This window comes from Rhipicephalus microplus, chromosome 3, assembly GCF_043290135.1.
Source record: "Rhipicephalus microplus isolate Deutch F79 chromosome 3, USDA_Rmic, whole genome shotgun sequence".
Taxonomy (NCBI): domain Eukaryota; kingdom Metazoa; phylum Arthropoda; class Arachnida; order Ixodida; family Ixodidae; genus Rhipicephalus; species Rhipicephalus microplus.
The window spans coordinates 76,890,666-76,912,277 of record NC_134702.1 but is presented as its reverse complement, the minus strand read 5'-3'; the positions used below and the strand labels follow the sequence as shown (position 1 = coordinate 76,912,277).

Here is a 21,612-nt window from a genome sequence, read left to right as displayed (position 1 = left end):
GTGGCAGCATAAGGAAAAAAAGTGCGGGCTTTGGCTGTGTTGCCATCGTTGTGCTGCCAGAAAAGGTTGTTGCCAGGTGTAGACCTGAAGATAGCATGAAACCACTATTTTATGGCAACAGCAATAAAGGGTTTATTTCCCACAAATTCCAGTTTGTGTTGGCATCCACAATTCTCGGCGATAAATCTGCATTTTCTAAGAACGGAAATGCAAAATAAATGCAAATAATCTTTCACCTGAGTGGAAATCAAAGCCAGAACTGCTGCATGGCAAGCAGATGTTCTACGACAGATATGCCAGAGCATAAAACTGTTTCAGGAAAAAAACCCTAAACAAATATGTTGCGAGAGGATCGTCTAAATGCATGCAGTATATGTAATATTGCGTGGCAAAATTAGGAATCTTGTCGGGCATGAATCGCATAACGGTTTGTTTGATTAAAGGCACCCTCCCCCCTCTCTTACCCCATTTACAGAGTGCACGGGCATAGTTGATAATTTACAGCAACTGCATAAACCAAGTACGCATGCGCACATGTTGTTTAGAAATGCATAGTAGGTACTTCGTCCATTTACAAAGCAAGAATTAGGCCGCCTTCGCAACTATGCTTGCAGTAGGCCTACTAAGATAGTTGGAAAGAGCCAATGTTATGTACACGTGCGTTTCTCTGGTTGTGATATGGGTGTCTACCAAAAAGTGAAGGCAGACTAGCAATTGAGAAGGCAGCGTGAACAAGGCCCGATTACGCTGTTGCAGTCGAACCCTATTAATAGCGACACTAATGTAAAAGATATTTGGGTATAGGAGACACCGATTTGTCTATCTTGGAAGTAGCTGTTGACGAGAAAATGCATGCATGGTACCCTACTTATACTCCTGTGAAAGACTAGAATTGCTTCTTGGTGCATGTCCCTTGTGCAGAGGACCTCTGAGGTTCTCGGCGGTTATACAGAGAACTTCTGAACAGTTGAACCTCTGAGGTTCAACTGTTCATTCTACTCCACAAGGCAGTGGTCAGGTGGCCCTAGTTCTTTAGCCCTTTGCAGACTGCTGTCGAGCCCCTTTTGACAACTCATCACGGCTATAGTGGTTCACTGACACATGCCGCCTAACTATTGCTGGAAGAGTTGGGCACAATATCAACTGCAGAAATATGTAACTGTTGAGTTTTCCTTGAACAGTTATTGCTTTTATTTCCTGAGACTCGGAACTGTGAAATCTCAAACTGTAGTTAAATGCTGATGGATTTTATAGTAACTTAATGTTATGATCGTACTGAATTCTAACTTTCTTGAAAAAAAAAAAAAAGTTGGAATATATGCAGTATTTTCCTCCATATAGAATCGCTAGAGTATGTTTGATGCGAGGTTCTTATTGGTAGCTGGAGATTAGCAAGATTTTGTACAATGTGGTAGACTGTATGTTGAACCAGGAATGGTACCAATATGCATTGGTGAAGCCACTGCCAAGCAGAACAGCTAATGTTCTCCCGTAATCTGGTCTTCTGTAGCTGGTGTAACTAGCAGTGATGGCATGCTGCGGGTGCCTACACCGGACTCCTACTTCACGCCCATCAGCCCTGCCTTGCCACCGGACCGCATGTCTCCGTCGCCTCCCATCCGAGAGGGCTCTTCCAAGAACATTCTGGATATCCTCATGGATGCCAACATCAATGTGGAGGCACACATGCTCAACGGTGATGCTGCAAAGACTGCCCAGCTACGGGAGCACGGTGAGGGAAGGGGGCCAGGGATTTTGGTTGAAATAATCAGCAGATTCACGGGGACTTGCATCCCTGCAGATACAAGGAATGTTTCGTACAGCAGCAATTGATTTGAGATCATGTCAGTGTTTGCAAGACACGGCTTATATAGCTTGACCATAAATGAAAACGTCAGAATTTTCATAAATTGCATTCCAAGCTGTTGCATTCACTGTTCACGTTTGGTAGATATATGCATGTTCATGAGAAACGATCCCACAAGCCATCTTGGCCACGAAATTTTGTCGGTTAACAGGTGTAGAAATGCGACTTTAACAGCACAAATGGAAGGATTTTTTGTGGAGAAGTGGCAAAATCTGTTGTCACTCTGTGCGTGAGTCGCTGTGCTAACTTCTTTATACAAGTAAAATCTCGGTATAACGAACTTCAGGGGACCGCAGCAATTTGTTCGCTATTTTGAAAGGTTGTTATAGTGAAACCACAAAAGTTAACCATAGATACTTATTTTTCACTGACCAAAACGACTTACCTCTACAACAGTGGGTCCTTGAACTCGTTTTTATGATAAAAACAAATGTGCAAGTGAACACCAAAAAATGCACATTTGCTTAAAGAAATCTGATTTTTTTTTTTAATGCGTGCAGCACTAATTTTGCAGCGCGAAGGCCTCCAGCTCTTCCATTCTCTACTTTCTCCTTCGGGAAAACTGCTTCGGCTTCTTTGTCGCAAGCAGAGATGAATTCCTTGTAGTAGCACCGCAGTGTGTCCACCAACGTGCTTTGCGGACTGAATAAGTAATCGCTGAAAAGACGAACATGATTGACAAGGCCTCCCAGAGCACATGAAGTCCTCTCTTCCCAAGAAAAGAGCTAAAAAAAAATTTATCTCGTTTCGTTTACTGCTCCCTCGCTGTCACAGGTTTTCCGCTCCCATGCTTCTTGCTCTGCAACTCCCACTCTGCCTCGCTGACCTTGCCCTCACGTGTTGCCCTCGCACCTTACCTCTGCGTTTGTAAACCTACCGTGTCGGCGTTTCTACAAAAAGAAAGAGAAAGTCATACTTTCGTTTTTTCTCTCCGCACCGTTGCGCGTCTTCACAGAAGCAAAGCATCCGTTCGCTGTGTCGTCTGCTTGCTGCACACCACTCCGGTGGTCGCGACAGATTTTATAACATGAGTTCATAGTACTTAGGCGTCAATAATATGCTGAACTAAATTGGGATTCATTATGTTGAAGTTCGGTATTTGGACGTACGTAGTAGTGAAATAATTTTACATCGAAACTATTAGCAGTCGGTGCGGGATTTTTTAAAATTTCGTTAACGTAGAGTTCGTTCTACCGAGATTTTACTGTATTCGTACTTTTTTGTGCGGACATTCAAGGTGAAATTTATTTTAAAAAATTGTGAATAAGGTCTGTAATGTTGATCGTGTAGCATCTTGTAAGTGCATCGGTATCTGCAACATGGCAAGCTTATTTTTAACATAGCTTTGCAACCAGTATATTCGTTCTTCTCTAACTTACCTAGCTTCTTGAAGACATTGCTTTTGGTGCTCTGTAAAAGGTAACTTGCCTGTTTTTTCTTAAATGTCACTGTATCCTTAGCCCCAAGTAAGCTTCCTCATGTTTAATGCACCTACATACCATACAATGTAAACAGGGAATAGCCACCATGATAGCTTATTTAGTAGAGCATCGGACTCATTATTCGAAGGTCGCAGGTTTGTACCTGGCCACGGCAAATTACGTTTTAGTCCACTTTTCTTTCTTCACATTTACATTGCAATTAGTCAAACCTTGTTATAACAAAGTTAAAGGGGTAGTTGCAATTACTTTGTTATAACCATTAGTTCGTTATAGCCAGTATTCATTTCTACCGACAATTAGCCAGCAAGAGAGAATTTACTCGCCAACGAATATCACAGCTGCCCTCCACGCAGATTAATACAGCCGTCGGAAGGCAAAAAACTAGCAAAATAATTAAGAACAACACACTTTATTTCCGCTGAATTCAGCACACCAGCTAACAGATCACCTCGAAGAAAAATTGTTCTTGGACTTTTGCCGACTCTTCCTCTAGTGGATGACTGCTTTTTGAGCTGCAGCAGCTATTACGTGTTCGTCATTGCCGTCATCGTAAGTACCAAAGAAGCAGCATAGCAAGTCTGTCGCATCCAGCGCTTGCGAGAGTGTCGCTATGTCGTGTTCGCGAACATTAGGCTCGGGGGTGTCGACACATTTGCCACTGTCACATTGTATGCCCGTCACCACGGGCACAATTTTCACATCTGACAACTCCTCGGTTGTCGCCGCGTCAGCATCGGCACCGACGTACGTGCAGAAAGTGTTGTAGTCGGGCACAACGTTGGCGTCAGAGAGAGCGTCCCACGTCTGGGCCTGTTCGCCCGCGGAACCCACACATCGCCGAAATCTCCGGCTGCTTTTTTTTTCTTGATGCCAGACTCGAAGGCTTTCAACATTGCCAACTTCTGCTCAATTGTTATATTTTTGCGCTTACGTTTGCTGCTGCCATTGTCCATCTCGTGTCCAGTGGCGGAAATTGATAGAGGTGGTGTTGCTCTTTCACAGCGAACGACAAAGAAAAAATTGACCCGAATCTACGTGTTACACTGTAAATGTCGTCGAAAGACGATATTCTTGCGTCTGGAAAGAGTGAACAAAACGTTTATTTGATGTTCTGTGCAAAAAAAAATCAGTGAATGGTATTCTGAAGGCGCTGGTTAGAGTGCTTCGAGCGTGTAACGGAGGCGAACAAGCGCATCTAGGCACGTTAGACACGAGCGCCATCTGGCAGTTATCTTTGAAAACGAAGGCGTGCGCAAGCGCAGAGAAAGATGCGCGCCAGTCTCGGAGGTGATAAGGTGTAGAATGCAAAGGACGGGCAAGTGCCACCACCGTGCCGTCGCAGCAAAGCGTTGGAAACACCTTCTTGAGCATCGCATTGCACTGTCAGCGCAGCGCATTAAACGCTACAGTCCTTAGAGTTACTTGTGTGACTAGTATAGAGGCAAACATACAAAGCATAGACATGTTATGGCGCCTCAAATATGCGCATTATTTGCGTTTTTAATTGACAATCGCACAACTATGAACGCTAAACCTTGAGCAATATTGGTGGGCGCTGCGGATGGGGTTGGCCGTTTAATGCTGTTTGAGCTATCGGACAAACAGACAAATGCACAGACAGACCAAAATTTTTTCGTCGAAGCTTCCCAAGAAAGACTATCGTCTTTAAAAAGCTACAATCTCCATTGCCTCGGTGGCGCATGAGGCCCCAGTGCGGAGCTGAAAGGGAGAAGGGCAGATGCGCAGGTGGGTCAACAAGTTCTACAGGAGAGGGGAGGCCGGCTGATTTGCACGCTCGCTCTAGTTGCTGTGTGAGCGTGCGTTAAACCTCGTTAAACGATCTTTTAAATACATGGGTGTCTATGGGAGTTTCAAGGGGAATTATAATTGCTTCGTTATATCCATTATTTCGTTGTATCCCACTTTGTTATAACGAGGCTTTACTGTACTTCTAATAACACCCCTATACTTTTCTTGACATGATTGTTTGGTAGATCTCGTGAATACTGTGTTTAACAAAGAGAACAAGCCCTTAGAATGTACACTACTTACCCGCAAATATGGTGTTTGAAACTGTCTTCATCACTGTTGTTCATCCAGCTTTGTTCAGATGTTGAGAGACTGTTGTTCTGTGCAGCCTTGTCTGGCAAGGCCAAGAACGTGGAAGAACTGGAAGCCGACCTGAAGCAGGTGGTTTTGGGTGGCCACAACAGGGGTGTTCAGCAGCAACACCACCACCACCACCATCACCATCATGAACAGCAGCAGCAGCAGCGGCAGCAGTCTCAGCAGGTTCACCATCCACTGGGGATAGTGCCAACACTCAACCTGCCCCAGCAGCAGGATCAGCAGCACCTTCAAGGCCTGCTCAGCAAGCTGGGGGCACACCAGGGCGCCCACGGAGGCCCACTGGTGGTGCCCCCGTCTTTGCCAGAGAGGGCCCTTCTGGAGGAAGATCTCCTGAGGGCCGCCGGCCAGGCACCCCTACCACAACCTATGCAGCATCACGGTATGTGTGATATCCACTGCAATTGCTTGCTATCCCTGTGGTGCAGGGGCTAGAGCTACACATGTTGACAACTTGAGATAAGAGTAGACCATCATTTACTCGCAGGTAAACACGGGTTACTCACATTGCCACAGAGGCATTGAGGTCATTGCCTCGCTATAAAGGAAGAGCAATGAGAGTTGGGGAACTCCCCCGCTTCAAACAAAAGGGGGGGGGGGGGGGTTCCTATTGCTTAGAGGATGCACATACATCACGATGAGCGTGGTCTCCTGTTGATTCTTCGTAGAGGGAGGGGGAAAACAGATAGTTGCTACAAGTTCGGTTCTTGGCACGGAGCACTGATGCTACACAGATCTCCAACTTTTGTCTCGTAATCTTGTAGCGATCTCTCGAAGTTTTCAAATGCCAGTTCGCTGTTGCATATGCTTTCAGTTGCGTTGGAAAAGTCAATGCTTGGCCACCACACTCTCTGCTGGCAGGTCTGCAGATTTCTGCTTCGCGTTCCGGTTTCTTCCACCGATTCATTTTGACAGCTATTTTTCGTTTTCGACAGCCAAGCTGCAAATGTAATTTAAGAGATTGCCAAGCAACTGTTGAGGCTATCTATACCAGTTATGCTACCACTGCACCAAGTGCGTCAAACTGTACCCCAAGTGTGCTTGCTGCTACAGCCCGAGTCTGCTCCAAGAGCCCAAGACTGCTCCAGGCCGCTCCCTCGCGAAGGTATAATTTTTGAAAATCGATGTTTTCTCGCCACTTACAGAAAAACTTACCCGAAGGGTGATACAAACTTTTCGAAGCACTTCTGTGCTGTTGTCAGTGTAGATATTTGGGAATCAGATAGAAAAAGGGTTCCAGAAACTGAAAACTTGATTTTTAAAAGATAGATTGTTTTGTTCTTTCTTGATTTGCCAAAGCCGCGTCCCCCCTTAAAGTAAGATGCGAGTGATAACCTGTCAAGTACATAACATGTTAAGATTCATTATACTTAGATCTTATAAGCCGCCATAACAAGCTTTTAAGCTTAATATTATGATGAATTGATTTGAGGGTAATATGTTCATTTAAAGGGGCCCTGCAAAACTTTTTGAAATAGCCATGGAATGGATTCACTAAACAAGCTTGTTGCCTCATGAATTCACTGCCGCGAAAGTTTTTCGGAATCTTTTCAGTGCGAGTGGAGTTGCAAAGGTTTGTCGCATGCTGCAACTGCATTCTGGTATCTCATCCTGACGAAAGCGCTCGAAGCTAAGCAGGGAGAGATGGCACGGGGGAAGGAAATGCGTCACGCCCTCCTCATGGCCTTTAGTAATTTTTCTTTGTTTTTTCTTCGAATACATGGCTTTTCATTGCGATTGCGCACATACCCATAGACAGGTCGCGACCTCCTGCAGCGGCCCCAGTAATATCAGAGCGCTCTATGCTCTGGCTGATAAAATGGCTGCGATGAGTGATTTTGGAGCTTGTCGTTTGCAGAGAAAACAAAACAATTTTCAGCTGTATTTGAGAGTTTATTGTGAATTGCAAGCTGTGCACTGCACTACATTAGACTCGCATGTTCTCGGTAGCCTTGACACCAGACCGGCAGCATTTTCAGACTATGCTCAAAAAGTATTGCATGGCCCCTTTAAATTTGACGCAGAGTTTCTCGGCCAAGCGGATTTCACCTGAATAGGTGCTTTCACGGCTTCGCACTCCTACACTGTAGTGAAACAACCTTTGCAGGTGGTTTCATTTTCATTGTACACGGGAATATGCACCTATTCGTTCATTGCCAACACTTCGAAGCGAAATTCGAAGCAAATTTGGATACTCTACTGTTTGTTTGAATATTCAAAGCATTTGAGTATTTGTGCAAGCTTAGTTGGCACATTCGGCCGCAATCTTATTGTCGGCTCGAACTGCAAAGGGGAAAATTGCATTATCCACTGCAACTTTATTATTGAACAACATTTTGTTGGCATGAACAATTCAATGAATCAAAGAAATAGTTGCATGCAGGACGCTTGCATGACTATCGTGACGACTTGGGAGATACATTTAGTGAGAGAAGAGCGCACTAAGCAGAGACCTCAGATGGGACAGTCTATCCCGGATATATCAAGCTCGGATAAATCGAAATAATGGCATATCGAACAGTTGAGAAATCTCCTTGAATTTCTAATGCAAAAGTATGGGATCGGTGCACCTGTATATCAGACTCCCACACAGCAGGACATCCACCATATCGAACACTGCACCGTGCCAAAGCCTAGAAAGTGCATTTTGCCCAGCAAATATTCATCAATTTACGGCTACATTGTAACACCAAAATGAGAATGCGAGGCGACTCTGTGATCGCGTAATAATGTTCGTAGTCCCTTCTTTGTTTTTTAGCACACAATTGCACACGAGCCTGAAAAGCATGGCCTTCAAAATGTGCAACTTCGTGACATATTTTTGGCGTTTTCAGTCTTCAAACGCACGTCTCGGAGGCTACATTATTTCTTTTGGGCTTTCTGGACTTGTGTACTTCTTGCCTTGTTTTTGATAAATCTTCATTCAAGAGTTGAATAGAACTTCGACACGCATGTAGCAATAAAAATTATCGCTGGTGCTTGGAGCGACGTCAAATAAAACACCGTCGTAATTTTTCTTGTGGGCTAGGTGGCGACTTAGGGTGAGTTATGACCGCTGGTGTACAGTGCTGCAACTTATCAGCGATTTCGGGCACCATCTTGTACATTGAGCGACTCATCACTACAGATGACGACATAGCTGTTTCTGACTGCATCATTGCTGAGATTGTGGCTGCCATTGGAAGTTTTGCAGAAGTGTATTAGTGGGGTTTTAAATATGCCAACGCCATCGCTGTCCCTGCTAACCAACTTTTGCCGTGCTACTAAGCTTGCATCGGTGTTGGGTCAATCAATGCTGTTGAGGCTGAAGGATTGAGAATAATCAAAACTTGATGGTACACTACAAGCAAGACAAGCTTATGGACTATTTTCATGCGAAATAAAGTGCAGTAACTTTCATTTCATACATAGTTCATTATACTGAGAGTGAATCATTGTCGGTGTTTGTAATAATTTCCGAGGCCTGAAATGATTTAATTTAGGCATCAGATATGCATACTTTTATTTATTGATTCATCAATATATCAGTTTTCTACGATTTCCCTCGAGTTCGGTATGTATGGTACCGACTGTATGGGAATTATAATGATGAATTGGTGCCAGCAATGATCGTGGCAACAAAAGCTAATTTGAAAGGCTTAACTTTTGCTAAACCTGTACGCTAAAACAGATTCCGGGCAATAAGCATGTCAAGGGCCCTATCTTTATAAAGGAAATAGCAGTCTTCGAAGGCCATGCTTTTTATAAAACTTACTGCATGGCAGGTTGATTGATGCTTGCAAGAAAAGAATGGTTGCACACAAACTAGACAAGAATGCAAAAAGAGACACAAACGAGTGTCTTGTGGAACATTGTCTAGGTGTGCGCAAAGCACTTTTGTTTTTTTTTTTGTCCCAGTCATCAGTGTGCGCTTTTGTCTTGCAGGCCGTAGTTTTGCATGCAGAAATCAAGTGAGACGTGGGTAACGTCCCCACTACCCTGCACAGTGGTGTGGATGTTGCCCATAAAGCCAGGCAAAGCTGCGTGAAAAGTCAACATGGTCACTTAGAGGACTAGTTAATGATATATTGCACAGGAATGCTTCTAAAGTAGCAACGTAATGGCGATGTTCCCAGTGCATTGGATCCTGTCAGTGCTATACTGCGACTGGCCTGAAACAACAAGGCAGTCAGGAAAACTTAACACTGGGAAACATGCTAATGGCAGAGATAAACTGTTGACCTTTATATGCTGAAAGTCCAAGATTAAAGCTTCTGAAAGGCAGACATTTGGAAGGCTCAGTCTGCCCAAAATTGATGACTGTACATTATCTGTTTCGACAACTCGAAACGGCGTTCAATGTCTGGTTATGTGCCTCAGGCATGGTTCGTGGCAGTGGTGGGGACGGCATGCAACAGCCGCCCCCGGGCCTGCTGTCGCAGCTGCTGCGTCCACCGGCTCCTGCAGGCAAGGGCCTTGCCATGGGCCCCCAGCAGCAGCAAAGCAACCAGGACATGCTCGTGAAGATCCTGGCCGGAATGGGGCCAGTGTCACCTGGGCTACAGCCGCCCCCGATGGCATCCCACCAGCCCCTGAGCCCCACTGCCCAGTTGCTCGCTGCTCGGCACGATCCCATGGCTGGTGGGTCTCTGTGCCTTTGCATGGGCTCGGCGCTTGCAGTTCATGAAGTGTAGCTTTCCTTGTGGTCTCCAAAAGGTTTTGGTGCGGTGTTTGGTTTTGTTAGTTGGAATGTCTACAAACAGTGCTGTTTTGTCGATGCAAATTTCTTGCGCGACGTAACAAATTGTAGACCATTAGGAATGCAGCATGCCATAGTATTCTACATACTGAATACGCATGTGAATGGGACTTGGCTATGAGCATCTCGCAAAGCTGGAGCTTTGCATGACGTTTTTAGTGGGTATCAATGTTCTAAATATCAAGTATAGTGACTACAGTAGAACCCCACTGTTACGTCGCTACTGTGGGACCATTCCCGCATTATTCGTTCCCGAATATATAGAACTCGAAAAAGATCGCGCAATAGTTTGATATATTGAGAATTTGAAATACAAAATACAGTCGAGCCCACAGATAACGGCCCAAGACGAACTTTCGCTTAAAATGACCAATATCAGCGTGACTGTGAAAATATACGTTAGGTTAACGGCACAAAATCACACAACGAACATCTCAGAGTGCCGCCGATCGATTATAGCGAACAAGGTCCGTGCTCTGCAGACTTCCCGGGAAACCACTTTCGACCACCGATAAGGCAACCTTCGCCACCGCTTTTTGTTACGCACCACTCCGTCCTTTGTCCCTCCGCTACTCTGAGCACTTGCATCGCCAGATGAGGCCCATGTTTTCACACTGCCACCGATCTTTCGAAGACCGGTCCGTGATTGCTGGTACTGTCGTTGGCGTCGCCGGCCTGGAGTGACCAGACCATTTGCCAACATCGGCGGTCACAGACTGTATCCGATCGTCTGCGTATAGTGCACGTGCGTACGTCACCCCACAGATTCTGATATGCGATTCGTTTCGTGATTAGGACTTGTTCTCGCTCATTTTGCACTCGGCTCAGCATGCCCTTCGCACGCGTGTGGAAGCACGAAAACGTTTGTTAACTTGCGCGGAACGAATTGCGAAATATTGAAGTCAGTGTGGCCACGCAAACCCGTCCGGGGCAACAAACGATTTTTCGACCACGGCCGCCGATTCTTTGAACACCGCTGCGCATGCCGATCCAGGCGGCTGTGCTTTGCCCTCTGTGAGCGCAGTTTTTCTACGCGCGAGTAGCGCGTTTCGCGGATCTTTCAAGAAAGGTACCCGACTTGCCTTTCTTGATGCGTGTTTTGGTTTTCAAGGTCGCCTTCGTGCCGTAGCCTCTCCTCTCTTCACTCTTTTGTAACTCCTTGCTCTTTCGCAAATCTGTGCTTTTTTTCTTGATCGCAACCCCTTCGCCCGTCTCCACCGCTCCGCAACGCCAGCCACGCTGGCTCGAATTAGTTTCATTTTCTGACTAAAAACGGGCCCGAGCTGTTCCAGTTGTTCTGGCATGTGTGTCGCGTGTGCGCCTCTTGTTTGCTCTTAGTGTGCGTGTGTAGTCAAGATCGCAGACGGGAGGCCTTGCATGCTTTTTCCTGCCGCTCAACAAAACGTCGAAAGTGTGACTGCTTAGCTTGGGCGTAATCCGCCCGTTAGGTGCCGCATTGCGGAGAGTTTGCTCATAGCTGTTGACCACCTGGCAGCCAACTTGCCGCTTCGGGCGTCCTGGTGTTGAGCTGTGGAGATGTTGAATATTTCATTGGAGGCGGTGGCGGCTACATGCACGTGAAACTATTTTCGCGAGGCCGACTTCGTCGAGGTCAGGCCGGATGCCGAGCCTGAAGCTTCCGAACAGAACCACTGCAAGAGCGATTTGTGGCAGCGCGCCGTCGACTCCGAAATAAGAGAGCAGGTGGGACGTCTATTGCGATGGGTTCATTATAGCCGATGATGGGGACACCGCAGAACCGTGCACGAATGAAGGCATTGTGACTGAAGTACGCGGCAAGAGCGATTTGGAGGAATTGGATTGCGAGAATGTGTAAAACTTTGGAGTCAGTGGCTCATGCAGCTTGTGCCATGGGCCTCAGCGAACGAGCACGTTGCCGTTTGCAATGAACTCGAGACCTTACCGCTTCTGCGTTTCGAAACACTTGCAGCACGGATTTTTTTGTGCAAAAATTGTGTTTTCACACGCAACTTTTTAAAGAGCTGTGTTTCATTTACTACGAACTTCGGGATACAGCGAACGAATGTCGCGTCAGGCGCAGGTTCGTTATAAGCATGCTCGACTGTATGCATATTTAAGGGGGCACATGGGTCTTAGGGTTCTCTAATTTACTTTTGAACCAAATGTGACAAAAGTTGACATGCTTACTCAGTTTATTCTCCAGATTCTAAATATGTAGCAATTTTTCTCTGAGGCTTCATTAGTTCATTATTTAATTAGTATAACAATACCTATTGTTCCTACTACAATGGAAAAATAACCACCAGACCGAAATTTACAGATAGCATAGGGATCAACACTAGAAAAAATAACCACCAGACCGAAATTTACAGATAGCATAGGGATCAACACTAGAAAGCACAAGCTACACAACATAGGAGGCACTTTTTTGATTGGGCCATTATTTTTGACATTAGAGTACAATAAACTTCATAGTTCTGAATGTGGCCATTGTGTGGTCACACAAGACTAATTTAAAAAACTTGCATGAAGAGAAATGAAAATCTGCTTCCTATGTTGTGTGCTCCAAACACATAGCTTCATGCTGCAAAAAAAAAAAAAATTCTGCTATCTGTAATAGTTTCCGATATATTACAGGAATTTTCATGCAGGGTGTACAAATTTGCCATTTTGAGAAAAATCAAGAAAACAGAGTTCTAACATTTTTAACTGTAAAAATGTGTGTACTTAGAATTACATAGTCATTAACATGACTATGGCGCATTTAGCGATAAGACTGCGCTTCCGTTCCATCACTACAGATTGTTCTCTCTTGTAGCTTCACTTCTGCTGTTTACTTGCTGTAATGTTGTCGGCAACCAACGGGCTTCTTTGCTGCCGCAGGCAGTGAGCAGCACCATGACAAAATGGGCATGTCCGTGCGTCTTACGATAGTGAAGCAGACGCTGGAAACGCCACTTGGCCAATCGGATGCCTAGGTTTTGTCACGTGCCCCAAGCAGTATATAGAATCGGGTGCTAGTACTTCTCGATTATGCGTTTTTGCAGAAAAACCTATGAGCAAGGCGAGCCAGTGGTGACGAGAAATTGAAGATGAACGACCCTTCCAAATGAGACCAAGATGAACACGATAGCTCATGTGTAACGGCAACAGTTCAAAAAGCTAGTTTTAACGTCAATTTGCGCTCACATTCATCTCGCAGGGATGTTATAAATTGATTTTGCACCAGAAATCATGATGCGAGAAGCTAGAAACTTGTCAGATAGGTGCGAAAATTGGTACAGATTCCGAAAATATGAGCTTCAAAAGGTTGATTTTTTGCGAATTTTGGCCTTCCAAGACCAGTGTCCACCCTTAAGGCCTAAATTGAAGAATTTCAGGCCTCTGAAATCGTTACGTGAGCTAAGATAATGATTTACTCAAAAACAAGGTGCGAACTGCAAGTTACCGCACTTTATTTAGTCTGTAAACTTGTCTTGCTTCTTGTGCGCTATCAAGTTCCAGTCATCCTTAATATCATTGAAGCCTTTCAAATACGCGAACTTAGCTCCTTCGGTCACAATGTGGGTTGAGGCAGAACGCCGACACGGCATTGAGTAAGGGGGGCAACGTACGAGATACATTTACATACACATATGAAGTTGGCAAAAATACATAAGATACCATTGCAGTATAATAAACAGAAAGCATTATAGTTAAATATATACATGTAAAGATGACACACGCATGCAAATGGTAAGTGAAAGGGTGGGTTTATAGAGCACAAGAACGGAGCGGTTACTTGCCGCAGCTGCGACAATCTTAACATGAGTTCATGATTTAAAAAATGAAAAGTAATACCATGCGTGATGAATATAAAAAGGTATATTTCATAGCGGCAATACACCGGGTGAATTTCCTGTGCGAAGAAAAAAAAACAATTGGCGATATGTGGGATAACTGCCAGTCAGAACTAGCTCATTTCACGTAGCATACCAGAAAGTTGCTTTGATGAAGGGTGTAGGGTGAAGTTCTAAAAATTCACCCTTGCACTACGAAAAGGCATCTACTCTGTGAAATTTGTGAAGTGGCTCGATAACATGTGACTGAATGTTTCGTAGTTTGTCTTGGCAGCAATGTGATCAGGCCAACTATTCCAGAGAATAATGGCAGATGAGAGTGCAGACTTGCTGAACGCATTTGTAGAGCCCTACATATGGGAATAGCTGAGGTGATTGTGCAATCTACATGAGGTATGGTTTGTGCAGACCAGTAATGCTAATTTGGGAGGAGTGGGGGATTTTATGAAAGAATGGAATCTGGGGGGGGCAATGGTTGTGTCGTATGCTCAAGAGCGGAAGTGAAAGTTCCTGTTTTATGTACGATATACTGGAATGGGGACTGTAGTTATTGGCGATGAAGCGGGTTGCCCTTTTCTGAATTTTTTTTCAATGTATCAATTGAGTATTTTTGATGGGGAGACCAAATCAAACAGGCATATTCTAGTTGAGGGTGAACCAGAGTCAAGTATGATAATTTGCGAATGCTTGAAGGTGCAGCTTTCAAGTTGTGTCTTAAGAAACAGTGATCTGGAAGCGTTAGCAGAGCTAGCTTTAATGTGGTCGAACTACAATATAGGTGTAAGTATAATGCCCGCGTACAGATATTGCGTTGCAGTCAAGAGAATTGACTGATGAATGTTGTATGAAAATTCGCATCTGCTAGATTTATGTGTGAATGACATTACTTAGCATTTTGAGACATTTAGTCATGAGCCATGTACTACACCAACCAATAATTACATCGAGGTCATTCTGAAGCGACAGGTGATCTTTAATGTTTTTGATTGGACGGTAAATAATGTAGTCGTCGGCGAATAGCCTGATGCAAGAAGTGACATGCTGCGGAAGATCATTTATGAATATGATTAAAAGTGATGGTGCGAGTACGCTGCCTTGTGGTACACCTGAAGAAACATCAGTTAGAGTAGAAAAATTGTTGACTGTTGGGTACTGCTGATGATTAGGTAGAAAATTGCGAAGCAATGATATTGTATGGGAGTCTAACTTCAAGGCGGAAAGCTGCGATATCGGGCGACAGTGTGCAACGCAGTCAAAAGCTTTCGGATAGTCCAGGAACACGCATTTAGTTTGATAATTATCATCCATATTTGCATGAAGATCTGTGGTTAATACGAAGAGCTGAGTCTCGCACGAAAAACGCTTTCGGAAACGGTGTTGATTTTTTAAAAAGAAATTATTGGATTCCAGATGTCTGTAAATATGCGAAACGATGGTGTGTTCTAGCATTTTACAACAAATGCATGTAAGCAAAATAGGACGGTAATTTTCGCATGAGGTTTTATTGCCACATTTAAATGTTGGAACAGTAAAAACTCGTTAATTCGAATTCCACGGGAACGCTGAGCAATTTTGAATTAAACAAAATTCGAAATAATGAAAGTGAGCAAAAATGGGTGGATTTCGGGGGTGGGGGCACGAAAAATATTTATTGGCCAAAAAAGTCGGTGATGACTATCTGCTTCTTTTCTCTTAATGCCACAGCTGCGGCTCTCTGTTCCAGCGCGCGGACGCGGCGCAGGGAATCCTCTTCACCCTCTTCAAAGCTGAAGAAGAGACGCGCCACATTAAGTGCCTCCATCACCGCAGAAGCTGATGGGCGCACAGGCGCTTCGTCATTTTCGTCTTCCTCACCTTCTGGCTCTTCAGCATCAGGCTGCGCACCGGCTACTTGAGCGATAATGTCCTAATCAGTCAGGGCACCACACACCGATGCACCGGTGTCAACTTCAACATAATCGGCAAAACGTACGCCCCGAAGAGTGTCGCGCAATGCCACTGGCATGAGCTCCTCAGCCCCATCCACGTCGACGTCGCAACTATCCTGCGCACTTCCAGCTGCAAATCCACTGTGGCGGAAACAGTTTGCGATTGTAGTCGCGGTCACCTGTTCCTATGCGCGCACCAACATGTGCATGGCCGTGAGCAGCGTAATGCAGAAGTCCGTCCTGTCGCCCGCACACAAAATCATTCTCTCCAGCACGTGACGCCTATAAAAGCACTTAATGTTCCTTATCACACCCTGGTCCATTGGCTGTAGGGCCGCAGTCGTATTTGCCGGAAGGAACACCAACTTAGTTGCTTTCAGCTCAACGTCGACTTTGTGCGCCGAACAGTTCTCGACAAGAAGAATGCGTCTGCCGCCGAGTTCCATTCGCCTGTCGAATTTCAGTAGCCACTTCCTGAATAGGTCACCTGTCATCCAGGCTTTCTTGTTTGCGGCGTACTCCGTTGGCAGTGAGCGAATGTTTTTGAAGCACCGTGGCTTGAGTGCTTTGCCAATCACAAAAAGGGGGACCTTTTCCGTACCGGTCATATTTGCGGTGACCAGAACAGTGACACGCTCTTTGCTGCGCTTGCCGGCGGCACAGCTGTCTCCCTTGTAGGTGATCGTCTTGTCTGGCTGCAACTTGAAAAATAACGCTGTCTCGTCAGCGTTAAACACATCCTGTGGCGAGTAGCTCTCCAAGTACTGCTGCAGGGTGTCGCGTCTCCAAGTAGCGCATGTTTCGGCGTCCACTTCCTTTGCCTCGCCGGATAACGTGCGGAATATGGGATTGTGCCGCTCCCTGAAACGATGAAACCATCCCTCGGAGGCGACAGTCTTCAATGTCCAAGCGCAGGGCGAAATCGGCTGCCTTGGCCACGATGATAGGGCCGCTCAATGCGATACTCTGGGCTCTCATTTCTTTAACCCAGATAATCAAAGCTCACTCCAGTTCCGGGAACTTCGCTGTCCTTAGCCTTTTTCGACTGGCGCCAAAATCCTCGGCTTCATAGGCGTTTTCAATGGCCATCCTGTTGCAAATGTAGGTTGACAACGTGCTCGGAGGTATGCCGTGCTTCCTCGCAATTTCGTATTTGCTCGAGTTACCTTGGTCAACCTTTCGCAAAATCTCCATCTTCTCTTTGACAGTCTTCGCGCAGTAGTTTCCCCGCGGCATCTTGCAACTTTGATGCGGAATAAGACGCCTTGACGGCGTGAACAAACAACGTGCTCGAGGAACTAAGTGACGCTGCCGGGAGCGGCCTAGGACTGCTCGGACTACTCCGCCGACTCAGCGTCCAGTGGGTCCCGCGTACAAGTAGCGCCAGGCGCTGAGATAGCGGGAGGGCTACGGAAAAAAAAAATTGCTCCCTGGATTTTGGAGGCCATACTTTGCTCGCCCTTTGCTCGAAGGCCACTTGAAGCTCGAAAAAACTGGTCGTGCCACCTATCGTTCGACCGTAAAAGCTTCCACTAGTGTTTGACGATGATGACGCTCGGCGGCGCGCGCTTCGAATTATCCGTAGAGGCAGCAATTTCTGTTCGAATTAACGAATCGTTTTACACATGGTCTCCTATGCACTGCGGACCGGACTGCGGCGACCATTTTGAATTATCCAAAATTTCGAAATAATGAGGTGTGAATTAACGAGCTTTCACTGTATTTACTTTCGCCAACTTCCAGTCAGACGGTATTATGCCAGTTTTGAAAGACTGCTGAAATAAAGTGGAATTTTGCTTGAGGCCATTACTGCATTTTTCAGCACCTTTGAATTGATTCCATCTACACCACATGACTAAAATAACTTGAGGTTCTTTATGGTTATAACTATGTCGGCTAACTGAATGTCTATTGGTTCCATGAATTGGTAGTCAAGCTCTGCTACGTCTCTTTCGCGAAGACAAAAGCGAAAACGAAATTAAGTGCTGTTGGACATTGGCTCGCTGAAACACTGAAGTTGTTACAATCGTGTAATGAGATGTCCTGGTTTTGACAACTTTCCAAAATTTAGCTGGGTTGTTTTTCAGTAGTGTGGGTAGATTAATGCAATAATACTTTGCCTTAGTCTTAGTTGAAGCAGTGCAGTATGCTTTCATGCAGGTTTGATATTTGAGCCAAGAACTGCCCGAGCACTTTGCATTATATAGCCGCTTTTTTCTTATTCTGCATTTTCCGAAGATTTTTAGTGAACCAAGGATTTGATTTATCAGTGCTGTGCCAGTTCTGTTCTGTATTTGCACAGTTGCAATTCGAAGCCCTCTTACTTTAATAATGATTATTCTTGGGGTTTAACGTCCCAAAACCACCATGTAGTTATGAAGGACTCTGTAGTGGGACTCTGGTAATTTCGACCACCTGGGTTTCTTTAACGGGCACCTAAATGTAAGCACACGGGCCTCAAGCCTTTTCGCCTACATCGAAAATGCGGCGGCCACGGCCGGTATTCGATCACGTGACCTGGGGGTCAGCAGCAGAGCACCTTAGCCACTAGGCCACCCCAGCGGGTCGCTTACGTTAACTGAAGTGAGGAAAAGGAAACGAAAAAAAAGAACAGCAGCGCTGTGCCAGCTACGTGGGCTCTTGGGCGGTTGCCTGGGTGTGGGAGTAACCTTTGCGCCTACACGGGCATAGCTCCGGCTACGCATGCTTCGTATGGAATGTGTGATTACGTCCTTGTCAAATCTGCTGTTTCCTGTTGGAAAAAAACGTTAATGTTTTTGCTACCTCATCTGCAAATTTGAAAGCTTTTCTGCTTTCCTACGTGAGCTTTTGCCCTCGCTACCACTACGCAGACTTGCACCAGCTTGACGGACTTCTGTCACCGTCGATTTCCTGGCTGCGAACCTAAACATTCTAATGCGTAGACGCCCAATCTTCATGTTTTGTACAAACTTCCCGTGACAACATGCCGAATCATAGGCTAGGCTTAATCAGTTTTGTGCTTTTCGATGGTGGTACAGAATCAATGTAACTCTTTTTGGTGGCTCTACTTGAATAAAAGGGGTTTGGGCGGCGTTTGTAACACTTTAATGGTGGTTTGAAGTACGACTGCATTGTCTCGTAAATGGGTTGTAAGCTCGTGAAATCGAATGATTGGTACCTTCCAGCGCACAGATAATCAATGTGGCCTGAAATGTAATCGGTGAATTTCCGAAATGACACTTTCTTTCCGTAGTGTCTTCTTTCTTTCCTTTTTCGTTTTTTTTTTTTGACGTTCTTTTTGTTTGCAATGCGGGTCTTCCAATGTTAAATCTCGAAAATGTTAATGCATCGCCTGCTTAGATTCTCGTACACGCCAGACTGCATGCTCAACATGCTTTGCGCTAGTGTAGCCTATGAAGGTTGTTTCGGCTGTATCGCAGACATGGGTGGGGTATACACTATCAGCGGACTATGCTGTTGTCTGAAATACAATTTTTGGCAATTTTATCCTGAGCAATAGACCTCGAACTTGGAGCCGAATTTTTTGCAAAAAAAAGTGCGCCTATGATGTGAATAAATAAGGTCTATTTGTGGACTGCGTTTTTTTTTTTTTATGTGAAACTGGCTGTGCAATAGGCGGACATGTGTTTCTTTTGTGCACACGCAGCTGCAGCTGCAGCGGCCATGATTCGGCAGCAACAGCAGCAGGAGATGCTGAACAGCCTGCTGAAGCCTCCCGCACCACCTGTGGTGACTACCCAGCGGCCATCGCCCACTCAGCAGCTGGGGCTGCTGGCCCCATGCCCATCCCCCTTGCCAGGTGTCCCACAGGACCCTCGTCGAGTGCCCTCCCCTCTTGGTGAGAATGCAAGGAAGTTGGCTTGTAAAAGTGGCTCCAAGTTAACTAAGCTTGTGGGAACCATTTATGTTAAAAGTGAACAGAGATCTTGGTCAAAAATTTTTTTATCTACTTCGAATAGTATATATATCGCACAATATTTAGAGAATGTACATACCTGTCATAACCCAACCAACCTGCACAGTATATTTTAAAAAGTGATATGAGGCATGTCCAAATGCCATTTCTTTTTGCATCAAAGGAAGTGTAAACAGTTTTGAATAGTGTCAGGATTTGACTTTCGGTAGAATGCAAGTGACAACCTGTCAAATATGTTATGCGTTCTGATTGATTGATTTGTGGGGTTTAACGTCCCAAAACCACTATTTGATTATGAGAGGCGCCGTAGTGGAGGGCTCCGGAAATTTCGACCACCTGGGGTTCTTTAACGTGCACCCAAATCTGAGTACACGGGCCTACAACATTTCCGCCTCCATCGGAAATGCAGCCGCCACAGCCGGGATTTGATCCCGCGACCTGTGGGTCAGCAGCCGAGTACCTTAGCCACTAGACCACCGTGGCGGGGCTATGTTATGCCTTCTAAAGATCCGAGTTGCTAGAGGGTAATATGCATTTAGGTAGGGGCTTTCATGGCTTAGCACTCCTCTACTGCAGTGAAACCACCGGCTGACTGGTATATTTATTTGTTTACTTCAAATACTTCGAAACGTTTAATAATTTTAATTCAAGTCAAAGAGAATTCAATTTGAATTAAAAGAATTCAATTGAAGTCAGTGGGCTCTCCAGTTCATCTTTTTCCTGCCACTGAAGGCCACGGTGGTGGTGTAGCAGTTGCATTGCTTCGCTGCTGACCTGAAGGTTGCGGGGCTTCGATTCAGCCTTGGCCGTCATATCTCGACGGAAGGGGAAAGAAAGCTAGAGGCTAATGTGCGGTGTCGGTGCACGTTAAAGAACTCCAGATGATTTAAATTTTCGGAACACTTCATTCTGGCGTGCCCCGTATTGTATCGCGGTTCTGGCACGTGAAACCCTGATATTTTTTTCTGCTACTGAAATTGATTGATGCAAAATTTTGATATATCAATTGATGCGGCATGAATTCGTCTTTTCAACAGTATTACCGTATTTACTCGCCTAATGAACCCACATTTTTTTATCAGAAAAGTTGACCCCAATTTGGGGGCAGGATTCATTACACGGAAGAAAAAAAAAGTCGCTAGAGTGGATAAATCTTTTTTGTAGCCATGTTTCCTCCCGTAATGAAAGTGCACGAATCGACGCCAAAGTGTCGTTCAGCCGCTCAGTTTTCATGCTACAGTGCATGCTGTTCATAACCCGCCGTGTAGCTAGCGTACTGGCCAAAGGCGCCCTGTGCAGCAGGTGTCCCAAAAAAGTTCACAATGACAAACCCGAGAACAAAAACGCAGCGTCTGATGGTGGCACACAAATGTTGCGGTAGACGTTGCGGGTGCATGACGCGCCATCGTCGCGGTTGCACTTTGCATGGTTTCCGGGATGGCAGGCGTGCGGCCTGTTTCTATGCCGCGCGCCCACCATTTCGGAGGCCACGTGCTTTTTGTGCAGCTGTGGTTGCGTGGCACTATCAGCATAGAGGTTTCTCTTCCATTCGACAGATGGCGCTTTGCCGCAAAAGGCGCGACTTTGATTAAGGTCGCCTGCACTCGTGCTGCTCGCAACTACTTCGCATGGTTGTTAAACTATGTTTTGACTTTTATTGCGTTGTTGTTTTGTGATACAGTCGAGCTCGTTTATAACGAAGCTGAGCCTGACCCGGCATTCGTTCGCTGTTTCCTGACCTTTGTACTACCGTATTTACTCGATTCTACC

General features: G+C 45.5%; 1 protein-coding gene across 3 annotated transcripts in view; it reads left to right on the top strand.

Moving 5' to 3' along the window:
• LOC119160781 (uncharacterized) overlaps positions 1-21,612 on the top strand; it is an 83,369-nt gene that overhangs the window by 30,660 nt on the left and 31,097 nt on the right. For all 3 annotated transcript variants that reach the window (XM_075889856.1, XM_075889855.1, XM_075889854.1), the window contains exons 8-11: positions 1,511-1,732; positions 5,447-5,818; positions 9,796-10,056; positions 19,573-19,764. In XM_075889856.1, the coding sequence (XP_075745971.1) occupies positions 1,511-1,732; positions 5,447-5,818; positions 9,796-10,056; positions 19,573-19,764 (1,047 nt within the window). The remainder of the gene's footprint in view (positions 1-1,510; positions 1,733-5,446; positions 5,819-9,795; positions 10,057-19,572; positions 19,765-21,612) is intronic.